This window comes from Nelusetta ayraudi, unplaced genomic scaffold, assembly GCF_046127955.1.
Source record: "Nelusetta ayraudi isolate G7.1 ecotype Tasmania unplaced genomic scaffold, CSIRO-AGI_Nayr_v1 ptg000060l, whole genome shotgun sequence".
NCBI classification, from domain to species: domain Eukaryota; kingdom Metazoa; phylum Chordata; class Actinopteri; order Tetraodontiformes; family Monacanthidae; genus Nelusetta; species Nelusetta ayraudi.
In genome coordinates, this window is record NW_027466110.1 from 4,901,244 (window position 1) to 4,920,073 (window position 18,830).

The window sequence follows — 18,830 nt, forward strand, 5'->3', positions numbered from 1 at the left end:
GTGTCCAGAAGGGGTTTGGAAAGGAGGCGCCAGCTGCTGTTCAGATGACTTCACCCCAAACGGCAACACCAACCAGTGTATGGGGAGAGAGAGAGAGAGAGAGAGAGAGAGAGAGACACACAGCAGGAGGACATGAAGGAGGACACAAGCCAACCCAAATATTTATGAGACGTATAAAAATGAGCCTCTGGAAGAGACGCAGCCTTTCAAAGGCTCAACATTTGAGGGGTTGTGTGTGTGTGTGTGTGTGTGTGTGTGTGTGTGTGTGTGTGTGTGTATGTGTGTGTGAGTGAGTGTCTGTTAGGGTGTGCACTCTATTTCGCACAGCAGCGCTTCAACGCGGCCTCCAAAGAACATCCCTCTGCTCTCTCGGAGGAGCTGGACAGCAAAACATTTCATATCCTGTTTTCTGCTCATCTCAGATCTTATCACACGGCCTCGCATACGTCGAGCGGCGGCCAATCAAATCTCAGGGAGCCGACCGGAGAGGGAGAGAGGAGCTAGTGCACCTAAATCCGTGCGTCCCCATCGCTCCCTGCTTTAGTATTCAGGGCCTTGGGCCAGACAGATACAGAATACATTTTCAGCGGCGGATGTGCGGGATGTGAATGAATAAAAATGTAAACTCATCCGCTATGATATCCCTCCGTCCATGCCCGGCTGGTGGTTGTTGTTGTGGCGGCTCTCACTGCAGCCGAGCAGCTAACCGGAATAATCAATGGGTTTTTTCCACCCTGCTTCTGCTTGGAGGAGGAGGCGGTGGAGGAGGAGGAGGGAGAGCAGGAGGAGGAGTGAGAAAGCAACTCACCACGGTCACCACCTCCAGGTCCTTCACGTACGTCCGCTCCGTGGTCAGCAGCTCCTTGGCGATGAAGTAGGCCCGGTCCGTGGGGAACCGCTGCAGACAGAGACACCGGAGCAAGAGCCTGTTTGTCACTTGTTGTTGTTGTTGTTGTTGTTGTTGTTATTGTTTAACCCACATCTGTGACAACACTTGTCGGGAAAACACTGAGCTCCAGTCCCGCCAGGACGGCCAGTCTTGGGCCACGGCTGCTGACACTGACATGACGTTTCCAGTAAAAATCATCCCTATCGGTATCTGCAACACCTGCCGTGTATTTACTTGGTACCGGATCAATACCAAAACCCCCGGTATTGCCCACCGCTAGATAAACACGCTGAACAAACGCGTGGCTGTGCGATGACGCACCTTCCTCCGGACCTCGTCCTCGTCGTCGGTGCGCACGCTGCAGGCGTCGTTGAGCAGCGGGCTGGTGAGCGGCGAGGGCTGCTGGCCGTCAGGGCTGTGGCTGCACAGCTCCAGCGACTTCTGGCCGTTGACCATGGCGTGGGGACGGGCGCAGGCGGCCGACAGGCGAGGGCTGTAGGGGCCCACTGAGGAGGAGGAGGAGGAGCGATGGGAGGGAAAAGGAGACAGTGAGCGACTGGAAGTTGTAAAAAAAACAGCTTTACTAAAGTCTGATCATGTTCTAGGAATTTATGGGATAAATCGGGTCAATATATTTCCCCTCATTGAGGATTCAGGCACTGGTGATATTTTCCTCCTGCGTGTGACCGTTTTGCATGCAACAAATTCCATCCAATGGATGAAAACTCCATCATAAAAAAGGCAACAGAGGCAAAATACAATTTGTCTTCATACTGCAGCCGTCTGCTCATCCAAGCGTCCTGAAGCTGCACGTGCACATTTCCAGAGTGCGACCCGCACATGTCTCTTAACGAGGAGTCTGCAGTTGAAATGTTTTTAGAGGCAATAAACAAGATTTTAACGTTATATTTTTGAGACGAACTGGACTGAGACGCTGTCAGGACACTCGGATGAGGCAACACGAAGCAGCCGAGGGAAACAAGCAACGTTTTTTTCCCCCCTTCTGTTCTTTTCATTTAATGTCGGAGCAGGTTTAACCCGTGCCTGTGGAATTCTTTCCATCCATTAACCTCCGGAACGGTCATGTTGATTCAAAAACGCCACCAGAGCCTGAATCCACAAGGTGGTTAATGGGTGAATTATTGTGTCCCATTATAAACAAATCCTTGGAAATGAAACGATCTGTCTCAGCATTTTCTTTTACGGGAAAAATCTTAAAATATTGTCATTTCGAATCACTGAAAAACTTTTGTTTAAAGTCAAAACATGAACATTTTCTCAGTAAATCAAAAGAACGGCTGCTGCGAACGCACTGAGCCCTCGCAGCAAGGTAGGAAAGAAAAAACAAAACTCTACTTTATAAATAAATTATAAAACTTTCCAACAGTCACTCTGTAATCCAGCAAAGGTAAACAAGCTCTATCTCTGCAGCCTGCGCCAGATTATAGGCAGTATTTACAAGCCTGGTGCGACCACACAGGATTAGAGTCCTCTGTCACGGCGATAAACATAAAGAGGAATATCTGTCACATCTGTGAAATATCAATCCAGGCTCAGCGCGCCAGGGGCCAGAGAGACACCTGGAGCCGGAGAGTACAGAGGGACGGCTTACTGAGCGTCAAGCACGCGTCTCTGTCCGCCGTCCGCCGTCGGAAAAGCCCAAACAAAGGCAACGGTGAGAGATTTTCCACAAAAACCACAAATCTCAAAGCAGCAGCAGCACAACTCTAGCGGGGATTCACTCCCAAGTGCACAAAGGGAAGCGGGGAAACAGGAGCCCACATCTAAACAACAACTACAACACAGGCGTGGACACACAAGTAAAAACCACTGAACTACAACAAGGCGGAGGGGAGGGAGCGGGCGGGGGAGTGTGTGGGGGGGTGGGTGGCAGTCTAGCAGGAGCTCCTCACACCGACTTCTGGAGGCCTTAAAGAGCAGATCAAGAAAATCTCACTTCATCAAGGTCATCTTTATTGATTCTAAAATAAAATATACACAGTGTTAAGTGAATATGAAGCTTGGAAGCAGCAGCAGCAGCGTCGGAGCCAGAGAGAAAGAGAGAGTGCAAGACAAGACAGTGTTGGAACAAAACAGTGGATTCATGCAAGAGCTCCAGGTTTGATCTCGTGTTAAATATACAGAAAAATATATATTTGTGAAAGTTTGTTGCAAGCAGCCATTTGGTGTTATTTATTTTATTTTTTTTGCCATGCTTAAAAAATAGTCAGTTGATAATGAGGAGGCATGCATAATGCAATTCCCAGTGCGACGGTGAGAATCCTGGAGTTCACACCATCAAATTAGCATCATTGACGGTTACAGTACAAGCAGAGAAGAGCCGGGGTGGGGACACACAAGCATCAGTCGCAGCAATAGAGCTGAATGTCTGGCTGCGTTTTGACTTTGACTCTTTGTGCAGCAGAGTGTCAACTCAAATCAAGTGTCGTGCATCAAGCGCAGGTTTCCTCACATTGCAGGGATCCAGCCAATGCAACGAGGAGATGCATGTTGGGTAAAAAGTGCTAACAAAATGGAAAAAAAAAAAAAAAAAATGCTAACAATGTTTAACACTGAAAGGTGCTTAGACTTTTTTTCCTCAGTCTGCCTTTCTGACAGACTGCACTATAACTCCCAGGCTCCTCTAATGGTTAACACGATGCTGTCTATCTATCCGCCCTGAGTTAACCTTGCTGGATCGCCGCAGTGGAGGGAACCCCGTTGTCATTGTATCCACATAAGTCCACCACACAGTGGCAAAACACATTGTTGCACGACAGCTGTAGAAGAAGCACATGCAAGGTGTGACAGTTGTCTCATGCAGAAAGACACACGCTGACAGAAAGGACAAGAAACAGAAGTAGGATACAAGCATGCTCCTTTTCAGACAGCACAAACAAACACAAGTAAAAAAAGTGCAGCAGAAAAATAAAAGTGCTGATTGTCAAACATGAGATGTTTTGAAAAGCTGTGGCTCCCTTTCATAGCAGCTGATACCTGACGACTGGCTGCGGTCACTGGGTGTTCATAAAGAACTGGCGGACATTAAAAGATCAACTGGATTCTCAAATCGTGGACTGTGCCTCCTCCTCTGAGAACCAAGGTCACAAGTGTGTCCTTCCAGAACAGAGAAATCACCCCTATGATGCTCACAGACCTGGAGGTACCACAGTAAGAGATCAGAAATTCCTGAGTTTGGCTTCAGTGAAGACAGGAGAGATAAAAAACAAACAAACAGTTCTTTAGCTTTTAAAACCTAGCTGACGATATCATTTCAAGAAGAAAAAAAAAAGATTGGGTTAAACACTGAGTTTCTGACGTGTAATATGTCTGCAGAGTTACGGTGAGCTTGCACTCTGACAGCAAAAACTTCATATTGAACTCGCTACTCGTACAACAATCACAAGACAGATGCAGCATCAAGAGCTTTACAAACAAAACATCAGGATCACTGACAATTACCAGCCATTAAGCCAACAACTTACTGCCGTGATTACACATTCAAAAGATTATTTACAACCTAAAAGTGCAGCTCCATCAATCAAACAAACAGACTGGAGACCATCATCATCATCATCAAATGATAATTAATCATCTCGTGTTTGCACTCGGGATTCCTTAAGGCCTCTGAGACAGAAGCTGAGCCAGACACTCAGCCGCTGACACCTCTGTGGAGGCGACGTTCAAGCGCCGAGAGGAAAGTGACAGCGACACAAAGTCCACCTGCTGAGGCTCTGCAGCTTTCATTAGCGTCTCCAGCCCAGCTAACATGGCACACTGCGGAGAGGGGGAGGGTAGGGGTGCGATCAAAGATGTGGGAAGGCGGAAGTGGAAATAGGTACGACCACGCCCCAAACTCAGCCCAACTCGCTTGATTGGTCGCTGCAAAGTCTCTCACTTCTACTTTGAGAGCGCCACCTTTGGTGGCTGAAGGATCGTCATATTGATTATCCGCACTTGAGGCAACAGTTTACTTAAAACAAAACGTAGCATCTGTGTACAACATAAAGCACAGCTCAAGAGCCTTTTCTTCACTCTGGTTTTTACATTTCAGTGCTGTTCTTCATGTCCACACTGTCTGGAAAGTGTTTTTTTCTTATCGTTTGATGTTTTTACTTGTCATTTCTTCTTTGTCAATCATTTCTACTTTTCTTAGGCTACATATTCCTTAGGCTACATATACAGTATTTTAGATGTGTACTCAAAAACCTCCAAAAGTGGCCTTTTAAAGTCTCCTCCTCCTGGCCACTTGCAGTGTTGACAACTTGGCATTACAATGTTGGCAAAAAACCCCAAAGTTCGTTGCTTGTGTCAGCAGGAGTCAATCATCATTCCAAATGTTGTACTGTGCTAAAAATTATTACTAGGCCATTCAATTTTCTCTCGGTGACTGATGGTGGCGCATGCGATGGGAAATCAGCAAGACGACACAAAAGAAGAAGAGACGTTGCAGGGACCAATCAAAAGAGTTTGGGGCGTGGTTATCCCTCTCTCCTCCTGGGGAAAAGAAAGCTCGCACCCTCAACCTCTTTTCTTCACACAACACAACAAAAACAAGGAAACTGATTCCTGCCGGAGATCTCACGGGGCGGAGGACGAAACGGGACACGCAAAGTGCTTTGAAAGCGGGGAGGTTCTGGTCTGGGTGCAGAGCTCATGGAAACTCAACACCTCCGGGGACGGGACGTCCCTATAACGGGACCTTTTCTGCGGCTAGCAGCTGAAAACCTGTTCGACCTCCTCGTCGCTGAAAGCGTGACACCCGTCCTCGTCCGCCTCCTCGTCCAGCTGGAGGCTGCCGAAGGAGAACTTGTTCCTGGGCATCGGCGAGGCGCCGTTGGCCTCCGCCTGGTTGTCGCACGTCTGCGTGCCGCCGCCGCCCCTGTTTGTTTCTGCCTCTGACTCACTGGACTCGGAGCCGCTGGTGGTGCCGTAGTCGGCCATGTTGACCGCCGCCATGTGCGACGAGACGCCGCCGGCACCACCAGCGCCGGCGCGGCACTTGCGCCTCGAGCTAGCGGACCTGGATCGGCCCGGTGCCGAGAGGCCGTTGGCCACCATGCGGCGCTCCAGGGCGGCCATGCGCTCGGCTCGGGACAGGACGGGATGGGACTGGTGGCCGTGGTGGGCCGCCGCCGCCGCCGCCGCCGCCACCACCTGATGGGGCTCCGTGTTAAAATGGTGACGCCCCTTGGAGGACTTTGGGGAGCGGGACGAGCGGCTCGGCACCGACGAGTACCTGCCGTGGTCGACGAGACCCGGCGGAGGGCCGCAGCCGTTGTGCTCGGCGTAAGCCGGGACGTCGACGCTGCACGGGGCAGCCTGCAGGGGCGCTAGAGGGCTGCAGCCGCGTCGCTCTTGGCCGTGACCCCTGGAGTCCTCGGCGGGGCTGCGGGCCGAGCTTGTATCCACGCTCGGCCACGACTGCTCGGGGTATTCGTCGTGGCTCACGCTGAACGAGTGTTTGGATGAGTACCACATCTGGCCGTGGAGGAGCTCCTGCTGCCCGTTAAAGCCGGCGCAGCCGTAACGCGGCGCCACCTGCTCCCTGTAGCCGGAGTTGGACCCGCGCGTCTGGTCCCACTGCATGTTATAATCGCCGTCTACGTCGTTGTAGTGAACGTAGGAGCCCCTGACGGCCGGGAACGCCGGACCTGTGTTGAGGTGCTCCGGGTGGTTCTGCCGGGCCGGGCCCTGCGCCTCCTCCGCCCTGACGGACGCCGTCCTGTCGTCGTGGCCGTTGGTCTGGTGCGACGGGCTCACCCTCACCGTCCTCAGCGAGGGGTCCTCGGCGCTCACCAGCGCCGACTCCTGCCAGTGGCGCACCGGAGGGGAGTCGACTCTGGGAGCGGCGGACTGGCGGAAGGAGATCAAGCAGAAAATTAGAGCATCTCGGGAATACGATGTTGGTCGGAATTGCATCCAAGTCAGACACAGCCTTGCAGGAATCGCTACTACTACCTGGCAATGCATGCAGCTTCATTGGAGTCTAACAACAAGAGCTTGAAGCTGAAGCTCAGAGGAAAAATTACAGCACAATAAAAGAATCCAGAAGTCACTTTGGAACCCTGGTATGAGGAATACACAGCAAATACTCTGTAGTACGGTTTCAAACTTAAGAAAAGCATTGATGCCCGAGCTGTGAGGAGATATAGTTTCCATGGCAATTGCTGGTCCTACGATTCACACGATAAAGCTGCAAAACCCTCTCAGTGAGTCACTCACCTCAGTTGGCACTTGGTGGTGGCGTGGGGAAGGCAACGGCGACAGGCGACTGTTGTGCTGGACCCGACTGTGTTTCCTGGCAGACGGGATGTGGAAAGGTCACCGGTGCACATTCTGAACACACAATAACCGTGCGAGCGTCGGGCTCTTACCTTTCAAAGGGAATCTTTTTAAACTCCGACTCTCGCACGTAATCGATCACCTGCTTCTGTGTGCGCCCGCTGGACACGGGTCAAGCAAAGGGGGGGTGATGAGTTGGAGAACTCAATGAAGCGCAGAGGAGGCGCTCGCTCGCTGCTGGAGGCAAATTAGAGACGCAAACTGAGAAATCCTTTACCTGAATCTGAAGGAGGAGCCCCGCGTGAAGAGCACGGGCTTGGGTTTGGGCTTGGGCTCCTCGAAGAGGCGGAAGAAGGCGTGGTACTCCACGCAGATCTTCCAGAAGACCTTGCAGCAGTCCCTGCTGGCCATGAGGAACTCCAGCGTGTCCTGATATGAACTCTGCGGGCAGCGGACAGCGAAAGTCATTGAAACAGAAATGTCAAGACGGGCGACGACTTTGGTACTTAGAAGAGAAGGAGGCGATTCAAAGGAGCTCACGTTGAGATCTGGCCTCAGCTTGATGAGGAACCTCTTCCTCTTGAAGCTCAGCTTGCGCACTTTGGACCAGTTGAAGGCGTTTATCCTCGTGTGACCCTGCAGGGGGTAACAAGCGCCAATAAAAAAAATTCTTTCTTCTGCAAAAGAACATTGAACCTCTGGTCTGTATGGATAACTCTGGATTTTATCTCTTATTTTTTCTTTATTTTTCTGTAAAAGACATTGAAATTGTATTCCAGGTGGAGAACTCTTGCACCTCTTGTGGCTGTATGGAGGAACTCTCCCCTCTGGGAGTATTTTGTGTTACTCTGGACCAAAGAGGAGGATGGTGGTACCTCTAAAGACGGCTGCTGTGAGCATGTACAACCCTTCTACACCCACATTTGTCAGCCCATTTTCAGTCTGTCTTCTATTTTGAACAATATGTGGCATTTTATTTAGCTGTCAATGACCCTGTCTGATGTTTACGTTCTATACATGTAGTTTAACTTGTTTGTTGTGCCATTATTTGCCGAGGACGGCGGCCTCCCAACTGACCTGGAAGACCAGGACGCCGGTGTGCGCCACCGCCAGGCTCAGCTTGGTGCCCTCGCGGTCCTTGGCAGGGTGCAGGCGAACCCCGTACATCTCCAGGCGACGCGCCACTTCCAGTAGCTGGTAGTCCGACTCTGCTGGTGACTGGCCGCTGGTGACAGCAAGCACAGCAGCGACAATCAGATTGAGGCCAGCAGTATTAGATTTTTGTTCTTCCTTGACATGGTTTGACCCTGTTTATTGTCCTCTGTAAAGTGACTCTCTGCAGTCTGTGCTTTCCAGCGACTTCCATTGGAAACATGATTACAAGCCCATTTAAAACCAGAAATAGATTTACTGATTATTTAAATCTTGTTATACCTGAATCAGAATCTAAACAGAAAAAAAATCTGCCAAAAAAAGAGATTTGAGAGCAGATTGGGGGATTAAAACAACAACATTTAAAATGCAAATCCTGCCTCCAGGTTTTCACTCTTTGACTGGCAACAAACAGGCCCTTTCATTACCCTTCAGCAGCTTGCTGGGCAGATGAACATGAACGTGGCTTTATCATCCAGCTGTGTTGCGTCGTTAATTGGGGTGAAAGACCGAGTCCGAGCGGGTTGCCAGGTCCCCCCCACACCCCCCACTTTAATCACCGTTCTTGTAAAACTGCTGTGGAAAGTCGGGGAGGGGCTGCGAACGCTTGACTAACTTCTCCTAATTCTTATCAGCCGTTATGCTTTCCTGTTTCCTGCACACGGCACTTAATAAGAAGCGTGACTTAAAAAAAAAAAAAAGAAAAAAATTCCGCGGTCACATTTATCAAACCAGAAAGTGCTGAGGAGTCGGAGAGGGAAGAGAGGAGGAGACCAATGAACTAAAACTGCTTTCACGCAGCGGCCGTCCACTGCGAGTCCGTCTCCAGGAGAGCATAACGACTGAGGCAGGTCCAGGGCCGGTGGAGCTCGCTTTTGAAATTTTCTCTCTGATGCGGAGCGCGTGAGGGAGGGAAGCAGGGGCAGGTCTGGGGAGTTTCCACTAATATCCTCCCAGCAGCAGCAGCAGCAGCAGCAGCTGCAGGCCTTCTGTTAATCTTCAGACCGGCGAGGGGAAAAGTGGTGGAGATAAAGCGGCCTCGGTCAGTAACGGGCTTGGTTTCTGACCGAGAGGAGGTGTGTTAGGAGGGGATGAGGACTTTTAACCCACTGACACAGCTGACTGTGAGAGTCCTGCGGTGCGTGACGAGCGTTTTTTTTTTTTCTTAATCTGCACAATAAAGAACTGCAGGCAGAAGTCCTGACAGAGAAAGCGCAGCAATGACTCGTTCATTTAAAGGTCCCATGATACAGCAGTGATCACACCTTTATGATTCACCCTGGACTCCAGTGGAGCCGTGATACATCCTCCATGATGTATTGTCCAAAAAAAAAAAGGTCATTATTAGCTATGTGTTTACAGCCACCTGCTAAAACAGTTTTAAAACTTGGTTTTAGCTTCCCGCTAAAAGCGAGGCTTTGCTGGAAGGGGATAAAAGTAAAGAGGCTACAAGGCAGGTGGAGCAAACACTTTTCCGTACTGCGTTTTCATTCACCCCTTGTGACATCATGCAGGGTGGATTTCCAGAACTGAGTGTTTAAGGACAGTCTACAAATCAGATGAAGCAAAAGCAGCAGGGGATGGACAACTTTCATTTTTGGACACGCTGAGATGAAAACCAACGACACTGGCGGTGAATTTTGCACACTGTGAGACCTGCAGTGGAGAAAAGACTCACTTGTGTTTGGAGTGAAACTCCATGATCTTGTCAATCAGCGGCATCTGCTCCGGGATGTAGTTGTTGTTGAGGAGGTGCGACCGGCACTGGCTCTCCTCAAAATCCCCGATCTCGGCTGAAATGGGAAACGGAGTCGTTCTATAAATACCGACCCTCAAGACAGATGACGCACAGGAACAAAGCAAAAAAAAAATTTTTTTAAAAATGCATCTGACAGTTTCAGTCGCTGGCAGAGAAACATTGGCTGCAACATCTCGTATCTAAAAGAAACATCTACTGATCGTGTCCATCACACATTTGGAGCTTAAATCGATCAGATTGATGCTCAGACATGTCAGGCTAAGACACACACACTCAGTATATTTCCTGTCAGTGTGTGTGTGTGTGTGTGATATGATTATGAAAGGCGTCTTCGCCATGACGCCGAGACATTCCGCTGAAAGGTATCCATGGCAACGCAGAGATAATCAATTTGAGACGGCGTGCAGAGCGCAGTGCCACAATGTTTGATGATAAGCTGCGTGCGAGGGGAGCGCGACGCCTCTTCAGAAGACGGTCGGTGGGAAGAGTCGTCGCTCTCGCCGCTCGGCTCTCGACGGACCAGGCGAGGAAAACTTACACTGGACAATGTGGGAGACCATCAGCGCCGCGCTGGTGTCGTTGCAGGTCAGACGTCCAAACGAAATGTCCTGTTTGATCTGCAGGGCAAACAGGTACCTGGACGGCAAACACACACACACACACGCACGCACGCACACACACAGTTTCAAAGTCAAAGGAAAGTGGAAGCCGACTCACTGCGACCTCGGGGGGAGGAGAGAGCAGCCAAACTGTAATTTCTGATTAAATTCTAACTGTCGCTTTTTAATTTTAGACAAGACTCTGAGTTGCCTCCAGTGCCAAAACTTGAATGAAGTCATTAACAATGTGAGGGAAATCACTCCATAAAGTTTAAATGCCACTCAGACTGGCTTAAAGAGTGGTGGGTGCAGTTTCCAACTCTGGATGCTCGGGACTGATTGCTCACTGAAGCTCTGTAATGTTTCGGGCCTTGAAGAAAATGCAATATAAACTGCATTGTCTGTAAACAGCCTCGCAAAACAAAACCCTCTGATGTGAGTGGTGAATTCTCAGGTGGACGAGGGCTTGTCTGGTCGACCTTGCAAAGCTCTGCCGAGGTCCTGTACAGGAGTGCTGGGACGTCAACTCCACATCCCTCTTGAAAACCTGTCATCAAATTTATTTTCAGCCGCTCAGCGTCGGACCACTTATCAGCCGGCTTTGAGGGGAAGGAGGCGGCACCGAGGGCGGGGTTTAGCTCACAGAAGTGAGAACCATCTTGCAAACATGTGGAAGGACCAACAAAGCAGCGACAAAGAAGCTAAAACGCAGCACTTCTGGAGGGAGGCTGTAAACAGAGGGCTAAATATGCAGACTCTTGGGAATCTATAGTTGTAGGGATAACTGATCATTTGAATTGAAAATGGACATAAACCTTCTGTAACTGCAGCTTTATTCGAACTGGGCAACGTTTCCTCATCTGACTAAGAACGCAGAGCGGCGCCGAAAGCCGTTACTCGAGGAAAAGTTTGGCGTCATCCAGGGTTTGGATAAACCAGCGGCATGTTGTGAATAAACACGGAGCATTTGCAGGAAACTGGATGCGAACCAGCTTGGCTCAGCTTCGCCAGTTTTCAACACGACGTCAAACGTCTGTCCAATCACCTCGCGTTATTTTTAGCAGGTTGCTCAAACATTTCCAAACGCTGTGTCTGCGGCGCTGCTTCTCACTCTGGAATGCATCCCACTAATGTGTGGAGCGATACGTGTGATGCGCCTCAGACCCGCCACCGGCCTTAATAAGTGGCGTCCGCCTGCGAGTCCTTAACCAAGTCCCAGAATGCAAATGCTGGGGGGGGGGGTGGGGGGGGGGGGGAGGGGGGGTGGGGACAGGGTGTCGAGACTGCTTCTCCCAGCGAGCAGATGATTTATCCGCTCTGACAGTGAAAACAAGTCACGGGGCTGCTCGGCGAGAAAAAAAGAGAAAATCATTAGCTTAACACTAATCTCCAGGGAGCGACATGAGAAACATGGCAACCACGGCCAATAAATCCCCCAACCTCAAAAACCGGCGCATATGTTTCATGTGTGTCTCTGTAATCTGCCAGTCTTTTTTTTTTTTTTTTATTAACAGCCTGCTGCAGTTAGCAACAGCCCAGCGGGCGCTGAGACGACATGAATTAAGCAGGATGGCGAGGGCGAGGCGGCGAAGGCGCTCACCTGGTTTGCTCCTCCAGCAGCTGCGTGTGGTCCGGGGGGAAGAACTTCACAGCGAACCTCAGGATGGTGTGTTTGGGTCCTGCGCGGCACCGGGAAGGATGCAACAAGGACGACAACAACATCAGCGACGCTCGCAGATGAAAGGCGTGCAGCGAAACGCTGCAATTGCCGCAGTGGAAGTCGGCCGTCGCGGTGGCGGTGGCGCTTGAGGTTGCGATCGTTTCGGGAGGATTCAGTGTAATTGCAGGCGGTTACTGTTCTTTTCTCTCCGCCTCCGTTAAAAGGAACCGTCGAGGAGTCAGGATGCTGTCACGTAATTAAGTCCTTAAAACTTAATTACACTTCACGGCTCTGGCAAACACTTGGAGCGTCGCTATTAAAATACAATTTACCCATGTTGTCCACCACTCAAGTCTGCCCTTTGCATTTTTTTTTCCTTGTCCCACTTTTCAGAAAGTGCTGAGCTGAGAACACTGAGGAACTTTCCCTTTGTGATGTCACAAAAAGTCACTGATGTCTCTTCCCAGGTTACACCGCTTCCTTATTGCTCTCGCTACACAACAAGGCATCATTTTCACAAGGCGCTACAGGCTAGTATTGTTTTTTTTTGCAGGAGGCTGTAGGCAAAGGTCTAATCGATGTTCACTGGAGATCTATAGATTTCTTTAGGGGGATGACTATTCACACAAGTTTGCTTTGAGTCTACGATAAAAAAAAATTAAAATAAAGATCTGAAAATGGACATAAAATAGGACCATCATTTCAGATTATACAAGACAACATTTTTCCTTTTTGTTCCAGAAGGTAAAGCAGCACTAAAGTGCGTCATCAACAGAGGAACCGGGGGGGACGGCTCTTACGTCTGAGCTGCTTGACGAGGGCTTTGATGTGATCCAACCAGACCTGTCGGCAAAGAGGGAAAAGACACCCGATGACCGATCGCCTCTTTTAACCTTTAAAGATCATTTTGAGTTTTTCTGCGGCGGCGACTCACTATCATCTTCTGATGGTTCTGGAACTCCAGGCCAAAGTAGTCGCCCTCGATGAGGTTCATGTGGGAGCACACCAGGTCGAACAGCACCTTGCCCGAGGCTTTTTGCTGCAAACAGGGAGAGGAAACGACAAAGAAGAAAAGTGGTGAGAATCACACTGCTGCGTCTGTTTCTCTCTCTTGTTCCACAGCCTCCTCTCCTCCTCTCTTCATCTCCTCCTCTTCTCCTCCTCTCCACAACATGCAGTATCCACTTTCTCTTGTCGGGTTGTCTGCGATTCAATCCGGGTGACATTTCACATTCTATTATAAACAAAGGGACACCCGAACCTCGGGGGGTCGGGGCTTTAGAGGGGGGGAGAAAAGACAGCAGCGTCTTAAAAAAAAAAGGCAGGCCCGGCTTTACAGACGTGTCAAACCCTGTGGCGGCAAATGTCACCTGAACGCATCACAAGCCTTTTGTTCTAAAACCACTGCTATTCTTTCTCCTCTTCGTTTATCTTTCAATGGCTCAGCTGGCCACAGGGGGGTGGTTGTGGTGGTGGTGTGTATATTTGTATATACACATACAGTATATATATGGTGTCGGTCGGGTCCTTGTATTTTTGGATCTGTACTTTTGAGTGTCACCTGACAAAGACACGTTTCCGAGACTCAAACGGTCAAATACTTGGACATGGAAAATCCTACAAAAAAAAAAAAAGGAACCACCACAATTTTGTTCCCATGCGGGGTTAAATAAATGTCAGGCGTTTCCACTCATGCAGTCCTGGATGGAGCTTTGTCAGGCGCACAACCAGCGTCTTTCTGCCTGGCTGCCTCCTCGTGACTGGTATGCGGCAGAATGAGCGTGTTTATAGTAGGCACTGCCCCTGGCCTGCCTAATGATCCAGAGCTGCGTTCTGTGTGTGTGTGTGTGTGTGTGTGTGTGTGTGTGTGTGTGTTTTCTTCGTTTGTTTTTCAGGGAAGCAGTTTCCTCGTCCACTGTTCAGGCACCCAAGTTGCCACCAGAGACGCCCGTCCTCTTTTCAAACCCCCCCCCCCCCCATACTGCTTAGACAGTAAAAAGAAAGGGAAAAAAAAACCTAAGCCCTTGCAGCTTAGTGAGAGGTTTTACACTTCCACAAGCCATAATCTTCCCACCCTTGCAGCCTCTCCCCGGGTCCGTCCCTTCCGGCTCCCAGCTAAAGCGTCTCTTCCCGGGCTTCCTCGGAGGGCATCCCAGACCTACCGAGGACCAGCTGCTTCCAGATGTTGGAGGGTGTCTGAAGGCACCAGCCGGTGCCGAACGTTCCCAGCAGCTAGCAGGGGAAAGAAGCCTCTGCTCTGCTGTCGGGGTGAGAAACACCAGCAGGTCTGGTGGTGACGGGCGAGGCCGAGCACGATCGGGGCCAGACGGCGTTTGATGAAATGCAGCTGTTGCCGAACCACAGCGTTGCGTTGCGTTGGGTCGGTGCTGCCATTTGACACTGCGGCAGCCGCCACCACAATGAGAGCCCTGTCTGTCCACAGGTTGAGTGGCCGCTAGCGGGAGGAGCAGCTCAACACCAGGCCGAAACCCCGGCGTGAATTACGGAATAAAACGTGACTGAATGGAGATCCGAGCATCAAAGGAGACTCCTTTGACTTTGCAGCAACTCAGAACATTTCACAACACTGCAACAGCCCCCCACCTCGGTCAAACCCACTTCGTGAAAGATATGGTCATAAAAATCGAACAAGCATTAACGAGCGGCCTTAACCACCAGCAGCGCTCCAGTGCAGCTTGTCCTGGAGCTGCAAGGTTGCTGCAGTCCACCAGCGAGAGACAACAGGCCGCTTTTCAAGGCTTTGGTTTAGAAGGAGGTCTGATTTGTCCAACTCTGTAAACAACCCCTGCGAGGTATAACTGACCTATTCTCTGCTGAACGCTACAACCGTGCATCCGTCTGCAATTCTAAATCAACAATATAATAAAAAGTGGCTTCAGAGGTGAAGACTGATGCAACAGCAGTAATGAGACTGAAGCAGCGAGAGAAAGCTGCAAATTGGGCTCATCGATCTGCAGAATCCAAACTTTGAATGGGTTTCATGCTGCATTTGATAGATATGCAGCGTGAATACAAAACACATTTGCTTCAAACACATTTTGCAAGGAAAAAAAAAAATAATGTAAATGTTTGGCCAAGCTAATAATTCTGCTCGTATCTGCTCTTATCTGTTGGCTGCACGGCTACACGCGTCTCCCTACCACCCTGCCTGAAGTTTAGCTGAAACATGATTTCTCACTCCACCTCCGTGCACGTCACCCGGGACCTCTGTGCTCGGCTGAGAGGCTCGGCCTTTTAAAGAGACATTAGCTCATTTCTCTGCACCCTCGACGGTGCCAAGAAAGCGTCACCAATCCCTCCCTCCCTGCCTGCCTGCCCCTCCTTTTAATGACCTCCACTTATAGATCACTTGATCCAGTTTACGTGGGAAACACCTGACTCCTAAGTGTGTGTGTGTGTGTGGGGGGGGGGGAGGGGGGGGGGTGCATCCTAACTCAGCAGACTTACACACAGGGTAGAGATGCACCTGCACCTACTGGGTGAGAACACGGACGCTGCTGCCGCCGCTGTTGTTGTTGTTTACACATGTGCGGGTGTTTATGTCGCTGCGCTGACCTCCACGTGCCCCCACAAAGAGCAAAAGGCTAAGTCAAGTTGACAGCCTTGTCTCCACACATGTCTGCTTGGGTTTCCATACAAGCAGCACCCCCACCTAGCTCTGTTGGGTAAGCCCCGTTGGGGGTGAACAAAAAAAAAAAGCAGCTAAAGGTCAGGCACCGGAGAGGCTCCGGGTTCCCTTGACAGCTCCCCTTCCGAGGGGACTTTGATTCATCCCCCCTCACTGGTAATAAGCCCAGCTTGGTCCCCGCTCGCCAAAGAAAACTCCTTGTTGGGGGCGGCGGTGCAGCCGGGATGAACCCTGCCAGTGCCTCCAGGCTCTGGATAAATGAGCAGAACAAAGGGAAACCCTGGGATGCCACAGATGCTTGGGTCTTAGTGAGTGGTGGGAGTTCCAGAGCAGGCGGGGGGGAGGAGCCGCACACAATGTTTCTCCAGCCAAGTCCTCAATCATCAATCTCTGGACGAGATGTCAGCGATGAATTTGTGACAAAAAAATAAAAAAAAACTTTCATCTATATCTTGCTGCAATAAAATCGCCGTCATCTCATTTATTTTTTCCTGCCGTGACATTCAGCAGCATCACTCGCAGGCCTCTGATTGGCCGATCGCCTCCAAGATTGAAAAGCAATTTTGTTCTTAAAGGGAAAAGGTCATATTCCATCTCCGGGGCGTCCGTGATCGACTTAAACCGACTTTAGAGGCTGCGGCTCAGTTGTCATTGGCAATGTGAAGAGGAAGCAGATTTGTTTGAAGGTAGTGACGCCCAAATAACTGCACTCAGATAAACAGTTTAAATAAAATATCAAAAATCAAAAAAGACTTTGAACATAAGGAGCTGCGTGTTGTGGCTGAACCAGTTGGTCACATCCATTCTGAGTTGATGAGGTCAGAGGTCAAATAGCAACTAGTGTGCAGAGTAAACAGAAGCAAATACCACAGGCAACTGTTGCAATGATCATCCAGCGTCGTGCAAGTAACGGCCCAGAAAACCTCATGTTGGAGTTGACCGACAGCACTGCAATACACATGATTGTTAGAAAAACATGAGTGGAGAGAATTTCACACAGCACAGAAGACGGCCGGTCAAACTGCACAACCTTTTGCAGTCGCGAGCCATTCATACCTGCAGTCGAACCTCCCGCTGCTCATTGGAAACACATGCAAAGGCTCCAACGATTACCAGCTCTGAACCCCCACGCACCATAAAACAAGCAAATACGTAAAAAAATAAATAAAAAAGGAATCTATACATCCACACGCGCTCATCTCTGCAGGTGTGTATGGTGCACTTTAAGGGAGGGTGGGGGAGAGTTGGTGGGAGAAGGCGGGGGGGAGGCAGGACAGGGAGGTCACGGCGAGCCACAGCTCATTGAGATTCAGGTGCTGCGCTGCAGAGTTTCCCAGGGTGACTCGACTTACAGCCGGCGGAGGGAACAGCGGAGGTGTGGAGGTGTGGGGGTGGGGTGGGGTGGGCAGCCGACTGATAATCCTGTCAAATTACCTGCAGACCCTCTCGGCGCATATGGGAGCGTGAGCGCGCATATGTCGGCGGGCTGCCGGGTTCATAATCAGGACAGCTTTGGCGCAATTAGAGGCTAATTGAAACACGATGCGTTCGACTCCCGCGCAGCCGGCGCTCGGAGGCCCAGTAGAAGCGCGGCGCTGACGATTTAGCATCGCGGCTTCTTGAAAGAGGGGGTGGGGGGAAAGAAGAATCGGCCCAATCTGCAGAAAATCCGAACAGGAAATGAAAGAAGGGGAGCGGCGGCAGCTGTCACAGCGGTTCTGTCACAGCGGGCCGGGCCTGCGGGCCCCCAGAGGACAAGCATGAAAAAAAAAATGATCCCAGGATTCAACAGGGACTGGGGTTAAAATGGGGGGGGTTGCATTCCTCCTACGACCACCATCTCTTCCTCCTCTCTCTCCCCCCCCACCCCCCCCCCCCCACCCCCCTCCTCCTCCTCCTCCTCCCTGAGACATTTTTCCCCATTTGGCTTGGCCGCCTGCTCTCAGCCTGTCTGGGCTGCTGGGAAACATATCGATTTGGCATAAAGAATAATTAAGTGTCCTGTTGTGGCCGTTGTGCTGCTGAATTCTGAGCAGTGTGTGCGCGTGTGTACGTGCTTTGGGGGGGTAACCCTCCCTCTGTTAGCCAGTGTGCAGGAGGATCACTGGACAGCTGTGTGAGGGGAACAGCTGCGTCCTCCGCATTGTTTGCGACGAACTTTGCCACGCAGGGTCGAGCTGAAGTCACACCGACGGATGTAGCGAGCTGCGTAGAATTCTGTCACGACTGAAGCTCATTAAAAAATAAGCAGGAAGCAAGTGGCAGCTGGAATTGCACCCCCCCCCCCCCCCTTCCCCCAGCCCACCCTCAAAAAAGTTGGCCTCTGTCTTCTACATCTGCCTGGATCACGTTCAGAGCTCTCCAAATTCTAGAGCCGAGCCGGTTTTTTCTCCAGTACACCTCTGCCACCCCCCCGCCCCCGCCCGCTAACCACCCAGAAACAGGGATTACCGTCAGTGTGGGGAGGAGGGGACGTCATCTCACATTAGGCGAGAGACACCACTTACAGTTTAAAGCTAAAAAGAAAGTCGACTGAAGGAATGAATAATGCATTTTGAACTGCTGCCGCCGAGTTACAATGGAAAGTTTTGATGAATGAGAGCTGACCTGGAAAGAGATGTGCATGAATTCCAATACAGGCAGAGCGGTAGAAGAAGAGTTCATAGTAATTGGACAGACTCACGTTGAGGTGTTGATTATTAAACGCACGGTTGATGTTCCTCACAAAATCGCAACAAAAGCAAAATGTGACGCACACTGAGCTTCAAGCTGTAGAATTATTTTATAAAAATGGCGGTGAAAGGCTTGAAAATACAGCGTGTTGAGATCTCAGTTCA

General features: G+C 50.5%; 1 protein-coding gene across 4 annotated transcripts in view; it reads right to left on the reverse strand.

The window, feature by feature from the left end:
* Positions 1-18,830, reverse strand: part of LOC142897533 (FERM, ARHGEF and pleckstrin domain-containing protein 1-like) — a 51,292-nt gene that overhangs the window by 9,760 nt on the left and 22,702 nt on the right. For all 4 annotated transcript variants that reach the window (XR_012928463.1, XM_076039941.1, XM_076039940.1 and 1 more), the window contains exons 3-15: positions 13,279-13,383; positions 13,145-13,187; positions 12,285-12,363; positions 10,624-10,721; positions 10,005-10,119; positions 8,252-8,399; positions 7,715-7,810; positions 7,452-7,615; positions 7,267-7,335; positions 7,115-7,190; positions 6,544-6,745; positions 1,211-1,395; positions 809-898 (exon numbers count right to left, since the gene is read on the reverse strand). Coding sequence is in view for 3 of the 4 variants with exons in the window: in XM_076039941.1 (XP_075896056.1) it covers positions 809-898; positions 1,211-1,395; positions 6,544-6,745; positions 7,115-7,190; positions 7,267-7,335; positions 7,452-7,615; positions 7,715-7,810; positions 8,252-8,399; positions 10,005-10,119; positions 10,624-10,721; positions 12,285-12,363; positions 13,145-13,187; positions 13,279-13,383 (1,470 nt within the window). In the remaining variant the exon portion in view is untranslated. The remainder of the gene's footprint in view (positions 1-808; positions 899-1,210; positions 1,396-6,543; positions 6,746-7,114; positions 7,191-7,266; positions 7,336-7,451; positions 7,616-7,714; positions 7,811-8,251; positions 8,400-10,004; positions 10,120-10,623; positions 10,722-12,284; positions 12,364-13,144; positions 13,188-13,278; positions 13,384-18,830) is intronic.